Source organism: Ceraceosorus guamensis (assembly GCF_003144195.1).
Source record: "Ceraceosorus guamensis strain MCA 4658 unplaced genomic scaffold IE81scaffold_17, whole genome shotgun sequence".
Taxonomy (NCBI): Eukaryota; Fungi; Basidiomycota; class Exobasidiomycetes; order Ceraceosorales; family Ceraceosoraceae; genus Ceraceosorus; species Ceraceosorus guamensis.
Window position 1 is genome coordinate 258,765 of NW_020290012.1, and position 15,635 is coordinate 274,399.

Sequence of the window (15,635 nt, forward strand, 5' to 3'; positions counted from 1 at the left end):
GATGGCTTAGAGAAAGGGATGGAAGCCGACCACAATGCCGGACTGAGAAGGCAGTGGAGTCGTGTGCCAATGCTGACGGCGGTTTGAGAAGTGCCGAGACCCCGTTTCGCGACGAACAGCGTTCAGAGCGCGCAGACGTTCACATTCGTCCAGTCGCGTAAGTCTTGAGTGTGAGTGCTTCACGTGCGGCTGGTCGCGGCGTCCATTCAAGATTGCGCGCGACCATGCGGTTCCCTACTTTGAAGGCGTGCACGCAAGTCAAACTGCGACTCACGTGACTCTCCCGCACCAATCGAAAATCGCCAATCTTGAATTTTGAATCAATTTAGCTCTCAATTTTGGATTCAAGATTGAAATCTGAACGTTTCATTCACCATTCGTGATTATCCCCACGAGCGCATGCTGTAATCGCGGGCGCCCTTCCTCCTATACAAGATAGAGGCCCGGGGGTAATTGGGAGCGTTGCGTGCATTCAAAATTGCCTGCTTGCATCGCGTCTGTCCCTTCAATCCGGTGGCTTGCGGTGCATGAGCTTGCTGCATCAATTCAATCACGAATGGCGGCAGGGGCCTCGCCTCGCTCCGATCAATCACATCCAGAACTTGGCCTTTGATCAACTCCTCTTGATCGAGGAGCGAGGAGAAATCGTCTGTTCTTGCTCTTTCGTAGTAGGCGAGCGGCATCGCTGTTGCTCGTCAAAGTCTTTGGCTGCAACCATGATCCAAGCATCCAGCCCCTACGTCTCGAGTGGCATGACGAGTAGCTCATCCAACTCGAGCAACCAAAACGGATCCAGCCATCCAGCATACGAGGTAGCAGGAGCAGGATCGAGCCAAGCAGCGACGACGAACAGCGCAGGCGCACATGGAGGTCCGTGGATGCGGTACCGGCCAAGCCTTCGACCTGCCACCACCCCTTCTCCAGCTCTGCTCAACGTGACTGGTGCTGCGGGATCCATGAGCCATCCGCATCACTCTTGCACCCCTCAACATCCTGTAGATCACCATTCATCCAACTCTCCTCATGCAGAAGGAGCGGCTACGAGCCACGTGTCCGGTTCGGCGCCCTGGTCTCACACCGTCACGAGCCCAAACTCCGCTATCAACGCTGCTACTGCTGCTCCTCCACCACCACCACCACCACCACCAGCACCTCTCTTTGGCATCGGCTCGCTCGGCACAGGTCGTAGTCAACCGCTGGCCCCAAGTCTCACAACCACGACAACGAACGGCGAAGCGCTGACCTCTCCATACAGTCCCAAGCGTCGTGCAGCTCATCTTTCTGGGCCTCATCAGAGGCAAGACGCCCAGCAGCTCAGGTCTCACGCCTCCAATGGAGAAGTCAGCTTCGCTTTGAATCCCGAATTTTCAAAGGATGCGGAGAATCGCGGCAATGTCAAAATTACTTGTGGTGGTGTGCGATTTTATCTGCACAAGGAGTGAGTTGAGAAGCTGGGCACAGATCCCCCCTTTGACCTCATGACTGCGCCAGGCACTGACTGACGCTTGCTGCCACGCAGCGTGCTGTACTACGCCTCTCCTTTCTTCCGGGGTTTGCTCCAAGGTGGCTGGAGCGAAAGTGAAGTGGTCTGCTCGGACGAAGAGGATGCAATATCGACGACGGCCACGGAGCCTTGTTCAGAGCTGCAGCACAGCGCTCAGCAAGCGCCCACATCCGACGTTCCGACCGCTTTGGAGAGGATTTCATCGCAGGCGCAGCCTTTGCAGCCGTCCGCTTCCAGCCGTGAAGCGGATTCACCTCTTCCTTTGGCCCAGAGGGACACGACCATCGAAGCCTCCCAAGGGGACGACGTAGACGGAGAGCTGAGGTTGCCTTCCCCTCGAGGTCACGCTTCACCCAGAGCATCATTTCACACAGCGCATCACAGCTTACTTGAAAGCAATGAGGATGATGCACGGCACTCACAAGAGCGTGATGGAGAAGCTCTCGATGCTCAAGACGCTATTTGGACAGATGAGGCGGAAACAGCTTCTGGCGCTCGGCCAGCGCAACAAGAATGCTCGCGGGATATCGGTGCGCTCGACGTGCAGGGCCTTTCGAACCGCCTTCAAAATCTAGCCACTCCTTCTAGCTCACCGCAGCTGGAACCCCGACGAGCAATCTCGTCTGCTGATTCGGTGTCTGCTCAAAGAGCGCCTGTGCGAGTGCGCAACTCGGCACCTCCCCTCCAAAGTCCTTGTGCGAGCTCGAGAGCGCGGCCTAGCTCGCTCACAGAACGACGTGCGCGACGCACGCCCTCGAGGCGAAGCAGGGGCTCACGAGAGGACAGCCGTCCTTCAATCAGCAAACACAGTCTAGTTGCGGACGTTCATCTACCAGACGAGGACGCATCCACATTTCAGGACGTCCTGTGCCACATCTATCCCCACCTGCAACTGCTAGTCACGTGGTACAACATTGGCGCTCTGATGCGCTTCGACGACAAGTACCAGATTCCGTTTCTACGGAGGAGCTGCATCTCCTTTTTGAGGGCTGCATTGGCTGGAAGACCTATCGAAGCTATGGCTCTAGGTGAAAGGCACGGTCTAGAAGCGGAATATAAGGAAGCGTCCAGACACGTGCTGGACAATATGCCATCCTGGTCATTGGAAGAGCTGAATGTGCTGTCGAAAGAGACGTTGCTAAAGCTGGAAAGAAAGAGGATCTGGTTCTTGGAGCGCATCCTCAAGTTGAGTTTGGCCAATCCTGCCAGGGATTACGAGTGCCACGCAGCATGTCCGGATCCGAAAGCTTGCGCTAAGAGTTTGGGAGAGAGATGGCAAGCTGCGTATCAGGCCAGCACAAGGTACGGCCCGCCGCAACCCAGCGTAGTTTGGAGACATTTGAGAGAGTTGGAAGGAACGGGAGGTCAACCCGTTGCCGCTTGCCATAGAGCTAGCCAGGCTTGGGTTCAGCTCCTCTTCGATAGAATGTTCTCCATCACGGTCGGACTCAGTGGCACTAGACCTCAACCGAAATTTCTGAGCATCAAGCTCGTCGAAGGTGCTGGTCGATAGTACTGCGGGAAGAAACTTGATGCACGATTCAAAGACTCCCCTTCTTACGTTTGGCCCGTTTAGAAGCTCGTCTACGGAGATGCTCCGAGGCGCTCGCGCGGACCCCACTGCCCTGACCCTCTCAGACTCGTTCGAGCACTGCGTGACATGCCTTCTCTCCTCGCAATGTATTCCACCAACACACCCAATTGGGTTTGCCAATGTACTCTTAATCGGATACCCAATTTCCCGACGATCGAGTCCGCGCTCTTGGAGCCTTGACGTCTGGGCGGCGCAGTCTTTTCAAGGGTTGGTCTTAACGAGCATGTTACCCAAGACTTCTTCGTCGTGACCAAAGGTACAGAAGTGTACCTTGATGCTCGTCCTCCTCGCTAAGGATGTGAACAAATTCCAGATCTGCACGAGACGCTACGGATCTCAAGGGTCTTCTTTAGGCCGAAGCGATCATCATCAATGGCTCATGTACGGCGCGTGAACATTCACGACCACAGTCACGAGTACGCAACGCTCCAGACTCACCACCATGCAACAGTGCGTCATCCCACCGCGGACGTGCAAGCGCTTCGCTGATACAGTTGTGAGTGGACGCGATGCTGATGGCATGGCGTACGTAAACGCAGCTCCACATGAAGTCGCGCTGCGATCCGCGGTGGCAGCGCATATATGCATGCGGAGGAAAATAGGCGAGGGATCGGGCAAACCGCGCGAGACCCTTGCTCCGATCTTGGACTTGGCCAGCACTGTGACTGCTGGTTCTACTCGACTTTGCCGCAACCTACCGATGTCGATTTGCCGGCTGGGTAGGCTTCTTTCCTCCGTCGGTGTGTGTCGGCGCATTTGCTGTATCTGTGTGCAACGACTTCCGCTAATTAGCTTGTTCCTTTGGTGGAGGACCAGACTCGCGACTGACTCGTGACTGTTAAATCCGCTTGGTTGTGGCTGCTCGTGCCGGGGGCCGGCCGCATCAAGGGATTACGAAGGTTTGATCTTGTCAGTGGCTTGGCTTCTGCTCGCTGCTCCATTGTTGCTGACAGATCAGGCTGCAAGTACAGCTGCAGCCCTGCCCCGACCGTCGATCGCAGATCGAGCAAGATCGCCAATAGTCATTTCTTGACGGATAGCGTTCAAAAATACGCTTGGAGATTCATCTTTCTCTCACATCCCACCCGTCCAAACAGCTGGAGCCGACCCACTCACTCACTCACTTACTCACTCACTCGCCCAACTTTGGACGGTATGTCGTCCATTGGGAGAACACCTGCTTCTGAGCGGAGTCAGTACTTGACTCCTGCCTCGGAGCGTTCGCAGTACATCACACCGCCCATGACGCCGGGTCTGCTAAGCTCTGAGGGCCACGGAGGCAGCGCATTCGAAAGTTCGGGTCGCAACTCGACAGGCCAAGCTGGTCCTGGAGACGTTTCCTCGCCGAGTGATACAGGCTCGAGCAACTCGACGCAAGTGCCCGAGCGATCAGGCACAGGGGCTCAAAAAGCCAACGCTGCGCTCGAGCGAGAAGCTGACGAAGTTGGTGGCAACCTTGAAAAGAGCAGGGCAGAAAGGCAAGAGGAGGAAGAGGATGAGCAGAATCGTGTTGATTGGGATGGTCCTGATGATCCCGCAAATCCTCAAAATTGGTCATTGAGGAAGAAATGGTGGTTGTCGGGACTGGTCATCTTCTTGACCGTCAATTGCACCTTTGCTTCGGCCGCACCTAGCGGCGCCGTGATGCCCGTCATGATGCAATTTCAAATTTCAGAAGTCATCGCTACTCTAGCGCTCACTTCGTCTTTCTTGATCGGATACTGCATCGGTCCGCTGTTCTGGTCAACATTTAGCGAGTGAGTGCCCATTCGATGTGTAGGTGTGAAAGCATCACCAGACACGCAGAACTCACGCCGTCTGGTCTTTGACGCAGGCTATTCGGTCGCAAGCCAATCTTCATCATCTCCATGTTCTCCTACACCGCATTCATCATCGGTCCACCCCTTGCAAAGAACTGGTGGACCATCTTTATCACCAGACTTTTGAGCGGCGCTGCCGCTTCCGCACCATTGACCAATGCGGGAGGACTGATAGCGGACGTGATGAACCCTACTCATCGAGGCTTTGCCATGAGCGCCTTTAGCGGATCGGTATTCCTGGGACCAGCGCTCGCGCCAGTCGTCGGCTCGTTCGTCACCCAGACCGTTGGATGGGAATGGGTCTTCTGGGGTGAGTCGTCAGATCTTTGGACTTTTGCGTCGTCCCCGAGCTGACGTCGTGCGCTCCAATCGTGCCATGCATCCATACCCTAGTCCTTCTCATCTACTCTTTCCTTAGTTGGGCATTTGTTGCGTGCTTTTTGGAAGAAACCTTTGCTCCGGTCTTGCTCAAGAAGAAGGCTGTGCGCCTGCGCAAGGAAGGTAATGCTAAAGCTTGGGCACCCCTTGAACGTCAAGACTTTTCCTTCAGAGGAATTGCCGAGCGAACCCTTTTCCGACCTTTCCATATCCTCGCTTTGGAGCCCATGCTCGTCCTCATCACCATCTACATCTCGGTAGTGAGTGATGATACGTCTCTGGCTGATTGATGATCAATAGGAAGCCATTGCTGAAGACTACTTCTCACTTCTCTTTTGCAGGTGTATGGTCTGCTGTATGGCCTGTTCGAAGGCGTCCCAGTCGTCTTTGCCACGCTTCGACCCACCGAATTCAATCTGGGCCTATCCAGTCTTCCCTTTCTAGCCGTGCTGATCGGTACGACGGTCGGTGCGCTGTGGAATGTCAAGATGTGGTGGAAGTACTACGACCTTCAAGAGCTTTGGAAAGGCTCCCCGCCGCCTGAAGAGCGCTTGATTGGGTGCATGTGGGCCGCGCCTTTCTTGGTGGTCGGCTTGTTCTGGTTTGGATGGACGGGCGCATATCCATCGGTGCATTGGATCGCTCCAACGCTCGCCCTCATCCCAATCGGCATCTCTTTTACTCTGATCTTCATCTCTCTGGTAAGTCGGCAAGCGCAGAACGAAGCTTCGCTTTTGCTTTCACCTCCACGTCAGCATACCGACTCACCATTGTACTCCATCCTACACAGCTTACATACATTACAGATTCCTATCTGGCTTACTCTGCCAGCGCTCTCGCTGCCAACACGATCATCCGTTCAGCTACTGCAAGCGGCTTCCCGCTCTTCACGCGCATCTGGTGGACCTCTTACTGGGGCCCTCAATGGTCTTGCACACTGCTAGGCTGCGTAGCTTTGATTCTCGCTCCCTCTCCTTTCCTCTTCTACATCTACGGCTCAAGAATCAGAACGCACAGCAAATGGGCACCCGCTCCCGACCTCGAGATTCGCAAGCAGCTCGAGCAGGAAGGCTATCTGCCCCAGGACAGCATTTCCAAGACTTTGAGGGATGCCAGCGCGAGATCGGGATTGAGCGAATATAGGAGAAGAAGGAATGCGGAAAAGGACGCTTCTCAGAAAGCTTAGATGACGAAGTCGCCCTTTGCGCACTTCCATGCATGTATCACACCAATCAGAAGAATCACGTGAATATAGGTTCATCATGTCGACACTCTTCATCCCCTCCTCCCCTTTTGCAACGCATCCAACCCAGCTTGTACATTCACGACTGTTCATGCGACTCCTATTAATCAAGAAGATGAAAGCGGAGGGCAGATATGCTTCGATCCGGCGCTATGCTGGTGCATCCATGCAGATCCGTATAGCGGAGACAGCGGAGGTAGCGGAAGCCGGCATGAGTTTGCAGTTTGAGTCTGATGAGTCTTGGGGCGAGTTTTGAGTCAAAGTGTGAGTCCTTGGACATATCGACCGCGTGCATTTGTCCACGTGACTGCTGGGATGCCTGTGCGCTGCAGGCTTGATTTTGGTTTGCGCAGCCACACGCAGCACGCGCCGTACCACCGAGCAGCAGAGTTGCAACAAGACTCACTCAAGACTCACCACTGTACTGGCTCATAGACACTCACACTTCCATCACTTTGGAACGTCAGCCACGAGTGCGGGCTGAAAACGTGACCGAGAGCACCACAACTCAAAGCGCAATCGAAAAGGTCTACAGTCCATCTTCAAGTGACTTGCCCGTCCCATCAGCGAATATCTGCGCGCACACCGCACTCCTCTAAAACTTTCGTCATGGACGTGACGGATGCTCATTTCTACTCGACCTCGTCGGCAACGATGAGTCTACCAGCTGCCAGCGCTACAGACGGGTCGAGGGGAAAAGATGAGAGCGGGTCAGAAGCGAATCAGACAGCTCAATCCGTAGGAGCAGAGCCAACATTGGAACAGGAGGTGTCGCAGCTGGTCGGCAGTCTAGGAAGTTGGTGGACTGGCGTGAGCAAGAGAGTGAGTCGTTTTCTCTGCAATGTAATCGACCGACTCAAAGGTGCATGCTAATCATACGCTGCGTACTGTATGCTACTAGTCGCAAGACACGTTGGCGTCAGCTCGGAAACAAATCGACGCTCAGGGCGGTCTGATGGCCATGGCTCGCGCTGAAGCTGCCAAGCTAGAGGCGCAACTCAACGAGGCTCAAAAGGCGGCGAGAGAGAAAGCACAAGTGCCTCTTGAGGCCTCAGCAGAGGGAGAGACCACATCTGGTAATACTTCGAACAAGGGCAAGGGCAAGGCGAAAGCGCTGGATGATGATTCTGAAAAGACGGATAGCGGAAGAGACTTTGATGGGGAGCAGTACTCCGAAATGGGCGAGGCTTTACCTATTCCCAAGGGATCTCAGCGCAGCCAAGCTGGATCCACTGGCCTCGGGACGCCCAATGAGGAACTGTTCGATGCGGACTCTGATTCGGCAAGAGGGCGTGCCGATGTGAAAGACAACCGACTACATCAGCGCACAGCGACTACAGACTTTTCTCAAGCCCTTGGGTCCGCTCAGGCCTGGTTCACGCGCGTACAAGGTACGCTGGTATCCGAAGCTCAACCTCGCGTTCTGGAGTTGCAAAAATCGCTAGCGTCCACGCTCTCATCTTTGTCAGGCGAAGGAAACAACGTGGGCGCCAAAGACGAGACAAGGGAGAAGTCCGAACAATCGTCGACGGCTTCACTGGCCGCACCTTCAGAGGCTCTGCCCGCATTGACAAAGACTTTTCAGCAAGCTTTGCCGCACTTGGATTGGAAGGCGAGTCAAGACTTGGCGAAAAAGTACTATGCGGCCAGCGAAAATTTGGCTAGGGATGTTGGCAAGGAAATGTCCGCTTTGGTGGGCGACTTGGTGAAGGTCGTGCCGGCGAATGAGGTGAGCCAAAAGGGAGATCAAGACGGGACGCCGCAGGGCGACAACAAGCTGGGTAAGTGTCTGTCTGACAGATGGTCGCGTGCTGGGCATGGGCGTGATTGCTGTGTGGGCCTCGTCAACCTGACCAATTCGCTCTGCCACCCAAAAGCCCAATCGACGCCTGTCCAGCCCGAGTCAGCCAGCTCGAGCAAGAGCAAGACTGGTCAGAATTCAAGCAGTCAAAACATATCGGATGATTTCGATTGGGACGCAGAAGCCGAAGAAGCGTCTGCTCAAGCCCAAGCCCAAGCCCAAGCGCACGCACAGATTCCAAAGCCGATCAAAACTGATACAATCGCGCCGTCTGCCCGCAAGGGCATGAGCGCTTCGTCCAGCCGAGACTCGGGACTGCAAACGACGACGGGACCTCAGACTAGTAGCTGGGAGGCGGAGGAGCAGGAAGAGGATGCTCGGGCGCTCGCTGTTGCGAGCACCAAGAAAGAAGAGAGCGGAGAAGACTCGGATTGGGAGTGATCGCAAGAACTTTTGAGCGCGAAATGATGGACGTACCCTTCACTCTTCACACTATCATCCGATGTGAAATACGATGTGCTTCGTCGTCGGATTTCTTGGCACTCCCTTCGACTTGGTGCGGCCTGCAGATGATTCTGGATTCGGCATCGCGCAAGCATAGACGGAAAACGAGGCATGTATTTGATGCAAGCAACGCAATAGATTGTACAATTTTATCGAGAAGCACGTCAACAGATGCAGGCATATCGTGCTGTCCCCCTTGGCGGCAAGCAAGACGGAAAGAGTGGGGCGCCCTTCTTTGTTCATCTGTGCACACTTATCGTGGGCCTCAGAGACCATCGTCTTGAGGCCTAGCAAGCCGACGCCTCTCCTCATTCTCCCTATCGTACGCCAAATCCGCGTAGGTTGCGGCCTCCTCGTGCTTCTGGGAACTCGGTATACATGCATCAGGATCCTCCCCAAAAAAGCGTTCCTGCGACGTTCCAGTCTCCAGACCGGCGCTCTCCTGAGGCGTTTCCGAACCGCTCCGCAAAGAGTCTTGCGCCCTGCCGCGCGGCACGTGCAAGCTGCTCGTGCCCGTCGACTTCATGCCGGGAAAATGCGGCTCTCCTCCGAGACTGTCCAGTGGTGTCGTGACGCTCGACGCCGCGCCTGTCGCTTGGGCCCAGCTGGAAATGCTACCCGCATAGCCTGATCTGATGCTCGCCAAGCCCGGCGTTTGAGAGGACTGGCGCTCCCCAAAATTGAAGCCGTTCACGGAGCGAGTGCCGGGTGTGGCGGCCATGGCCGCCACACCAGCAGCGCTATCATCGCCGTCAACGCTCAAGCGCTGATAGTCAGCCCCAGCAGCTGCAGCCGCTGCTCCTGCGACGGGTCATTCAAGTTGTCTTGTCAGCTAGCGCTCGCGTCAGAAGATCTGCTCAAAGACGACTTTTGCAACTCACTCTCTTCTTCGTCAGCCCGGCGAAGGTCATCGGTGAGACCCTTGATCCAAGGGTGCTCGCGCATCTCGCTCGCTGATGGTCTGTCGTATGGGTCGATGGTTAAGCACTGGCGTATAAAGTCGATGCCCACCTCGCTGAGCTGACCGGGGTCGGGCAAAGGAGGATGCTGCTGCGCCATGCCAATGTGGAACATGATTGCCCACTCATTATCGAGCTGACTCCATGGCCTGCGACCCGTAGCGAATTCCAAAACGACACATCCAAGACTCCACACGTCCATAGCACCTCGTCTGCCCCGAGTCTCGCCCTTGATGACCTCAGGCGACATATACATCGGCGTGCCTTGTAAGCTTCCCATGCCCCCCGGGGCGCCCTTGCTTTGCTGTTTGATGGCGCCTGGACCCACGGCACCGGGGCGACGGCTGCGCTGCATAGTCTTGGAGTTCTTGGCAAGAACTTTGGCCGCGCCGAAGTCGACAAATTTGATCACGCCCACGTGATCCAACAGAATATCTTTGTCGTGCAACACAAGGCGTCGTAAGTATCAATGCAGTAAGAATAATCACTCTTTGCGCTCCACTCACTGTCTGGCTTGATGTCGCGATGCACAACTCCTTTAGAATGCAGGTAGACCAATCCATCCAGGAGCTGCAACGTGTACACTTGCACGACAGCTTCGTCTTCGATTCGGCCGTGCTCCAGTAGCTGAGCCAAGCTACCTCCTTGACAGTATTCCTCAAAAATGAAGACCTTGTCTCGATGCACTTCGATGCCGTAATACTCTACGATGTTTGGATGACTGAGCATCTCCATGACGCTCATCTCGTCCTTGATCTGGCGGTATAGAGACGGATTTTGAGAGATGTCTTGGAACCGTATCTCCTTCACTGCCATCAGGTTTCCGGAGTCTAGGTTGACAGCAGAGTACACGGTCCCAAAGGTACCAGCACCAATGAAACGCCCTTGCTGCCATCGAATCTGATACTTGCTGCTGTTTTGAGCCAGGAACTGAAGGCCTCGATCTTCTGGTATAGTTTCATCGAGGACACGCCCTATGAGGCGTTGCTCCGTTTCGGTCTCCTGACGAGCGGCCTCCCACTCGAGCACCTTCGCCATCCATCTTTCCTCGGTCGCCTGCATGCCACTGTCGTGACGATTGAGCATGGGCGGGGCTCCTACGCCACCCGTATCCGCTACAAGCTTGGCGGCCTCTGCCTTATGGGAGGCATCTAATGCAGCGGCAGCAGAGGCTCCGTCCTTCAGCGCAGGGTTCGCGCGCAACGCCGAGACAACCGACGACTCTGCATGACGCAGACGTTCGCGCTCGGCACGCTCACGATCAAGTCTCTCTTGTTCCTCTTTCGCCTTGGCTACACTGCTTCGAGCGCCAAGAATGTCGAATTGTGAGATCAAGAGAGCCATGCAGCTCGCCACCTTTGTTCTCATTAGTCCAAAGTCTTCCTCGCTGAGTCTGAAGATGTTTTCGTTTCGCGTCACCTGCATCGCGTTCTCGAGAGCAGCGACAGCCCACTTGAAGGTCTTGCGGTCACCCGGTATGCAATCGTCGCAAATGAAAGCCACCCAGTCGATGGAGAGGCGCGCGAGCGCCAGCATAATCTGCCCCCGCAGCCTGTCAGACTCGATGAAAGGGAGCGCACGGAAGCCTTGTTCCGCCGCCATGCCGAAGCAATTCTGGATCAAGTCGTCGCTGGAAGCCGGTCCGGTCAGTCCTGCGCGGTTGCCAGCGGCGTCTTGTTGCGTAGCCTGGGATGCCGCATTGGGCCGATTGCGATGTCGTAGGCTTCTCCGGAGAGCCGGAACCGCTCGGATGACTGTGTCGGACAGCATATAGACGCCTTTATTCACCCTTCTGAGCTCCGTCTGGACTGCAGACATATGAGCCATGTGTTCGTGAATGACCTCGAGCGGGAATGGAGAGGGCTGCAATTGTTGTGGACTGCCGGACTCCTTCTCCTGGGCGTGCGTCTTGACGTTTGGCACGCCAGTCGCGGAAGACGAAGAAGCCACATTGGCTTGCTGCTGTTGGAACAGAGAGGCAGCTTGAAACACACCGTAAAGGTGCGCTTTACACATGGTGAGCCTGATCTTGGGACCATCAGCAATCAGGCGCAGGCGCCTCTCCTGCAGGTCCACCCCAAGCGGTGGCAAGTCGAGCGACATGATTCGTCCGGTCCACATGAAGCCATCTCGAGGACTCATCAGCAAGAGGTAGCGTGGTGGCTGCGAAAGCTCAGCGTCGTCTGCTCGCGATGCTGCATCACCTCCGCCAATGTCTGAGCCTTCTTCGTCCTCGTGTGTCTTGTCTAAGGGATGCATGTTGGCTGCAGCTGCCGTCACCCCGTCTACATTCAAAGCATTTGGTCCCTTTGAAGAGCCTCCGTAGCGCATGCAGCGATTGAACAGCTCCCGGATAAGCTCAGGCTTATCGTGCAAGCTGGGCTCCGCGATGACGTAGATGCCCGAAGCCTCGAATGTTCCTGTCAGAACCAAGAAGTAATCGGCATTGATCAAGGTCTGCATAAAAGTGTTGAGATCCATGCCATGTCCCGTACCGTTGCCAGACTGGGCCGATCTGGCATCGCTGTGGTGGGCCTCGTCGCCAGAAGCTCCCTCTAATGGAGATTGCAGGCTGTTGAGATCGTACTCGGCTGCGTTGTCGAGCCTGTTGCGGATGTCACGAGCAAATCCGAGCAATTTACGCGATCGAACGCGCACATTGTCGAAAACAAGATGAATCCATTTGACCTTTTCTTCTAGCGTCATCAGCACCTTGCCTCGGGTGGGTGCTCCAGCCGTGGCTGGGCCCCGCGGGTTGTGACCCGACGCCAATCCGCCTATCACGTCCGTGGGCGCACCAATCCTTGCGCCTCTTGTGAGACTGGGTGCCGCTAGCTCGCGCTCAATGTACGTCACGACTCGTGCAAAGAGCTGAGGTGTGAAGAGGCTGATCGTCAGCCGGCGCGATGAGAACGATGCAAAGGACTTTATATTCTCACCTTGTTGACGACCCGGATCACACTCCTGGCGACGACAATGTCTCCTTGCTCGATCACCTCAGACGCATTGCTCAGGAAAACCCATTCGGGTTCCAAGATCTCCGTTTCTTTGAAGAAGACGGAGCCGCGCAGTTTGATGTTCAAAAGTCTAAAGAAGAACCTGAGCGCTTCTCTCATCAGCGCATCGTAGCCTTCCGCGATGCACGATGGTGGGTTCCATCCTCGCTGCGGCTCAGCTTCCGCTACGGCGCCGTATTGCAGCTTGACACGGCAACCGAGCGCGAGGCCGGCGCGAATGTCGTCGATCATCGAGTCGACGATGAGGATAGAAGGCTCGCGGATTTTGTAGCCGTTGACGAGACGCAGACGCAACGCGCTGTACACAAGCCGCGTCGGAAAGTTGATGAGTCTCAAGAGCATCGGCTCGAACGAAGGCAATCTGAGGCGGCCAAAGGTAGCGCTGTTGTCCAGGATGGAGCGCCGAGCTTTGACGACGAAGACGTTGAGCTGTGCAAGTGTTCGCTTTTCAAATGTGGCCTGCAATGTGTCCTCCTTGACGAGCCTTTCGAGCAGGTTTTGGGGACCAAGCTCCACCACCATATCGCTCGCAAAGCCGAGCTTCTTGCTCGCTCCTTGATCCGGCTTAGCTGCTTGCTCTGCGCTTTCTCGCACAGGGTAGCGCGTGGAGTCCCGCGGCTCTTCCAGCGACAAATCCTCCGTGTTTGTCCACCTCTGCAAAGTGGCCACCTGGTCTTCGATGCCGTTCCAGATGTTGTACCATGAATACAACGAAGCGAGTTTTCCCTGAACATCAGAAGCGCCCCATTCCGGCATCTCTTCAACCATTTTGTGTCTCGACGGAAATTGCTCTTCTGCGCTATCGACGCGGATCAGTAGGTCCTTGATCTCGGCGTACACTTTCTCCTGCGTGTCGCTAGCGCTTGCACTGCCGCGCGCTGATGCTCTTGCGTCGTGGCTGTCAGCCCCAAAAGTCGCGACGCTCGCGTTGTCGACTGAAGTCGCCTGACTGAGATCAGCATCCTTGTTCTCTTCCGCTTCGCTGATTTGCGAAGGCTCCCTGTATTCCCGAACGTCGCGTATCAAAGCCGTGACGACCTCCTTCCAGCCAGCTCTGAGGCGCTTCTCTTCCGCTTCTACCGCTCCTGCGTAGTATCCCCTGCCGCGGAGACTAGCATGAATGTCGAGCCATCGCATGTACATCTGCTCCTGCCGAGTGTGGACCTTGACGTCGGCCGATGTGATGCGTTTCGTCTCGCTGCGCAAAACGTCAGAAGCGAGCACAGATTCCAGCATGGTCTGCCATTCCAGCCGGACCCGCGGTTCGATGGCAGCAGGAGAATGGAGATCTGCAAGTCGCAAGGTTCTGCAATTGTAAGAGACCCGCAGGCTACGTAGCGAACAACTTCATGAAAAGCACTTACCGGGCGGTGTTCCCAGTGGTGTGTTGACTTGGTCTGGCCATTGAGGTCCTGGCGTGAGCAAACCGCCTGCGGGCACTTCTGGCCCGCGAGCGTGCCAAGGAGCACGTCTTGGCACCGGGTATCCCGATCTCCTCTTTTGCTGCTCGAACACTGCAGCCGTTGCCGGTGTGCCCTCTGTGGGTCCGTCCACCCCAATCTTGTCGACACCTTCGCGTGCTGCTTCGGGTGCGTACACGGCCGCCTCTGGATCTAGACGCATCTTCCACTTCCAGTGAGCCAATGCTTGCGCATAATCTAAGCTTTCGGAATCTTCGCTGCTCTCGTATGAGTCCGAGCTGCTAGAAGCGCTCAATATGCCTCTGTCTGAACGATGTGGTCTGGCGCGCACACGCCGAGCAGCGCGCCTCCTAGCTCGATCCGATCTAGCTCTTCGTGCCGCATCGATATCTCCGTACACGTCTCTTGAGCCGTTGCTAGCATTCGAACTTCCTCCTGCTGCACCAACATGACCTCTGGAAGAATCTTCGCCCAACTCCACGCCATCCTCATCCTCGTCGTCCACTACGAAATCGTCGCCCTCGTGGGCCAAGGCCGAAGAGTGTGGCCGTGCAGCTATCGCAGCGGCGACTGGTCGATCGGACGCATTTGGACTGCTGCTGCGCTCTTCAGCAGGTATAGATGCGAGTCGACTTTTGAAAGAGATGTGCCTCAAAGATGAGCTATCCTTGGGTACAGGTCGAGGTCCCACGCGCGAACCAACACCAGCCGCTGGCAATTTGCTGGCGGAGCCGGATGCAAAGGATGAAGATGCAGAGCCGCCTTTGGTGTCGGATGTCTGCATTGGCGAGAGATTGGCAGAGCTCGCACTCGCGTCTTTCTGTCTGTTTGCGAGCGGTCGAGGTCCGGGTCTAGAGTTGTTGTTGTTGTGATTGTGATTGTTTGCCTCAGGTGGCGTGCGAGGCATATCAGAGTTGACCGCACCTTCGTCCGGCGCCTCGGTCGGATGTTGAATGGAAGGCCGTTGCAACGAGTCGAACTCGCTTGACAAGCCACCCGATTCGAAGGCGCCGGGGATCGATCTCGAACCACCAGTCATCCTTTTTGTGTTGAAATCATCGTCCGAGCTTTCTTCTGCTTCTTCGTAGAGAGTCTCTTGCACGCTTCGCAGGCCACTGCGACGTGGTGATGGAGCATACTGAGAAGCGCTGACTGGCTGATCGTGCTGTCCAGCATCCTGCGAATCTTGCGAGTGCGACATTGCGTGCGCGTCGAAATTAATCAGGGCCCCAGCTCAACTTCACCTCCTCGCGCTTTGTGAATCGTCAGGATGCGTCAGCAAGGCGATGAGTCCAAGGGTGGCTTTTGCTTGCTAATCATATCACGCTTGCCGAGAGGCGAGAGTCGGACGATGACTTGATGGGAGGGAAGCGACGAGGATATGTACAAGCGAG

At 55.8% G+C, this 15,635-nt stretch overlaps 5 protein-coding genes across 5 annotated transcripts; 3 read left to right on the forward strand and 2 right to left on the reverse strand.

The window, feature by feature from the left end:
* Positions 1-594: 594 nt before the first annotated feature.
* Positions 595-3,257, forward strand: IE81DRAFT_365578 (hypothetical protein). The gene is made up of 2 exons (XM_025516941.1): positions 595-1,438; positions 1,520-3,257. The coding sequence occupies exons 1-2, from the start codon at positions 717-719 to the stop codon at positions 3,015-3,017; spliced, it is 2,220 nt and encodes a 739-aa protein (XP_025370899.1). The 5' UTR covers positions 595-716; the 3' UTR covers positions 3,018-3,257.
* On the reverse strand, positions 3,203-4,085 carry IE81DRAFT_67421 (hypothetical protein). Its single transcript, XM_025517532.1, has 3 exons — positions 3,928-4,085; positions 3,537-3,863; positions 3,203-3,442 (listed from the first exon to the last, which is right to left on the reverse strand). The coding sequence occupies exons 2-3, from the start codon at positions 3,852-3,854 to the stop codon at positions 3,389-3,391; spliced, it is 372 nt and encodes a 123-aa protein (XP_025370900.1). The 5' UTR covers positions 3,855-3,863; positions 3,928-4,085; the 3' UTR covers positions 3,203-3,388.
* On the forward strand, positions 3,916-6,667 carry IE81DRAFT_322160 (MFS general substrate transporter). Its single transcript, XM_025513548.1, has 5 exons — positions 3,916-4,855; positions 4,933-5,228; positions 5,312-5,556; positions 5,638-5,997; positions 6,087-6,667. The coding sequence occupies exons 1-5, from the start codon at positions 4,254-4,256 to the stop codon at positions 6,480-6,482; spliced, it is 1,899 nt and encodes a 632-aa protein (XP_025370901.1). The 5' UTR covers positions 3,916-4,253; the 3' UTR covers positions 6,483-6,667.
* Positions 6,668-7,148: 481 nt separating this feature from the next.
* On the forward strand, positions 7,149-8,781 carry IE81DRAFT_346340 (hypothetical protein; the record flags this gene model as incomplete). The annotated part of the gene is made up of 3 exons (XM_025516032.1): positions 7,149-7,361; positions 7,441-8,320; positions 8,417-8,781. 3 exons carry the CDS (start codon positions 7,149-7,151, stop codon positions 8,779-8,781), a joined length of 1,458 nt encoding a protein of 485 aa, XP_025370902.1.
* Positions 8,782-9,109: 328 nt separating this feature from the next.
* Positions 9,110-15,148, reverse strand: IE81DRAFT_334035 (hypothetical protein; the record flags this gene model as incomplete). Its single annotated transcript, XM_025515399.1, has 5 exons — positions 9,110-9,645; positions 9,726-10,238; positions 10,310-12,674; positions 12,743-14,109; positions 14,185-15,148. 5 exons carry the CDS (start codon positions 15,146-15,148, stop codon positions 9,110-9,112), a joined length of 5,745 nt encoding a protein of 1,914 aa, XP_025370903.1.
* Between the last annotated feature and the right edge of the window lie 487 nt (positions 15,149-15,635).

What these genes read in the sequence shown, in the direction of transcription:
- IE81DRAFT_67421 (XM_025517532.1), bottom strand. Translation starts at nt 3,854, where the DNA reads ATGCGCCGACACACACCGACGGAGGAAAGAAGCCTACCCAGCCGGCAA. An exon ending in TGACGCACTGTTGCATGGTG is followed by an intron (nt 3,443 to 3,536) that starts GTGAGTCTGGAG and finishes GGCCTAAAGAAG; the next exon opens with ACCCTTGAGATCCGTAGCGT.
- IE81DRAFT_365578 (XM_025516941.1), top strand. Translation starts at nt 717, where the DNA reads ATGATCCAAGCATCCAGCCCCTACGTCTCGAGTGGCATGACGAGTAGC. An exon ending in CGATTTTATCTGCACAAGGA is followed by an intron (nt 1,439 to 1,519) that starts GTGAGTTGAGAA and finishes GCTGCCACGCAG; the next exon opens with CGTGCTGTACTACGCCTCTC.
- IE81DRAFT_322160 (XM_025513548.1), top strand. Translation starts at nt 4,254, where the DNA reads ATGTCGTCCATTGGGAGAACACCTGCTTCTGAGCGGAGTCAGTACTTG. An exon ending in TCACCATCTACATCTCGGTA is followed by an intron (nt 5,557 to 5,637) that starts GTGAGTGATGAT and finishes TCTCTTTTGCAG; the next exon opens with GTGTATGGTCTGCTGTATGG. An exon ending in CTCTGATCTTCATCTCTCTG is followed by an intron (nt 5,998 to 6,086) that starts GTAAGTCGGCAA and finishes CATCCTACACAG; the next exon opens with CTTACATACATTACAGATTC.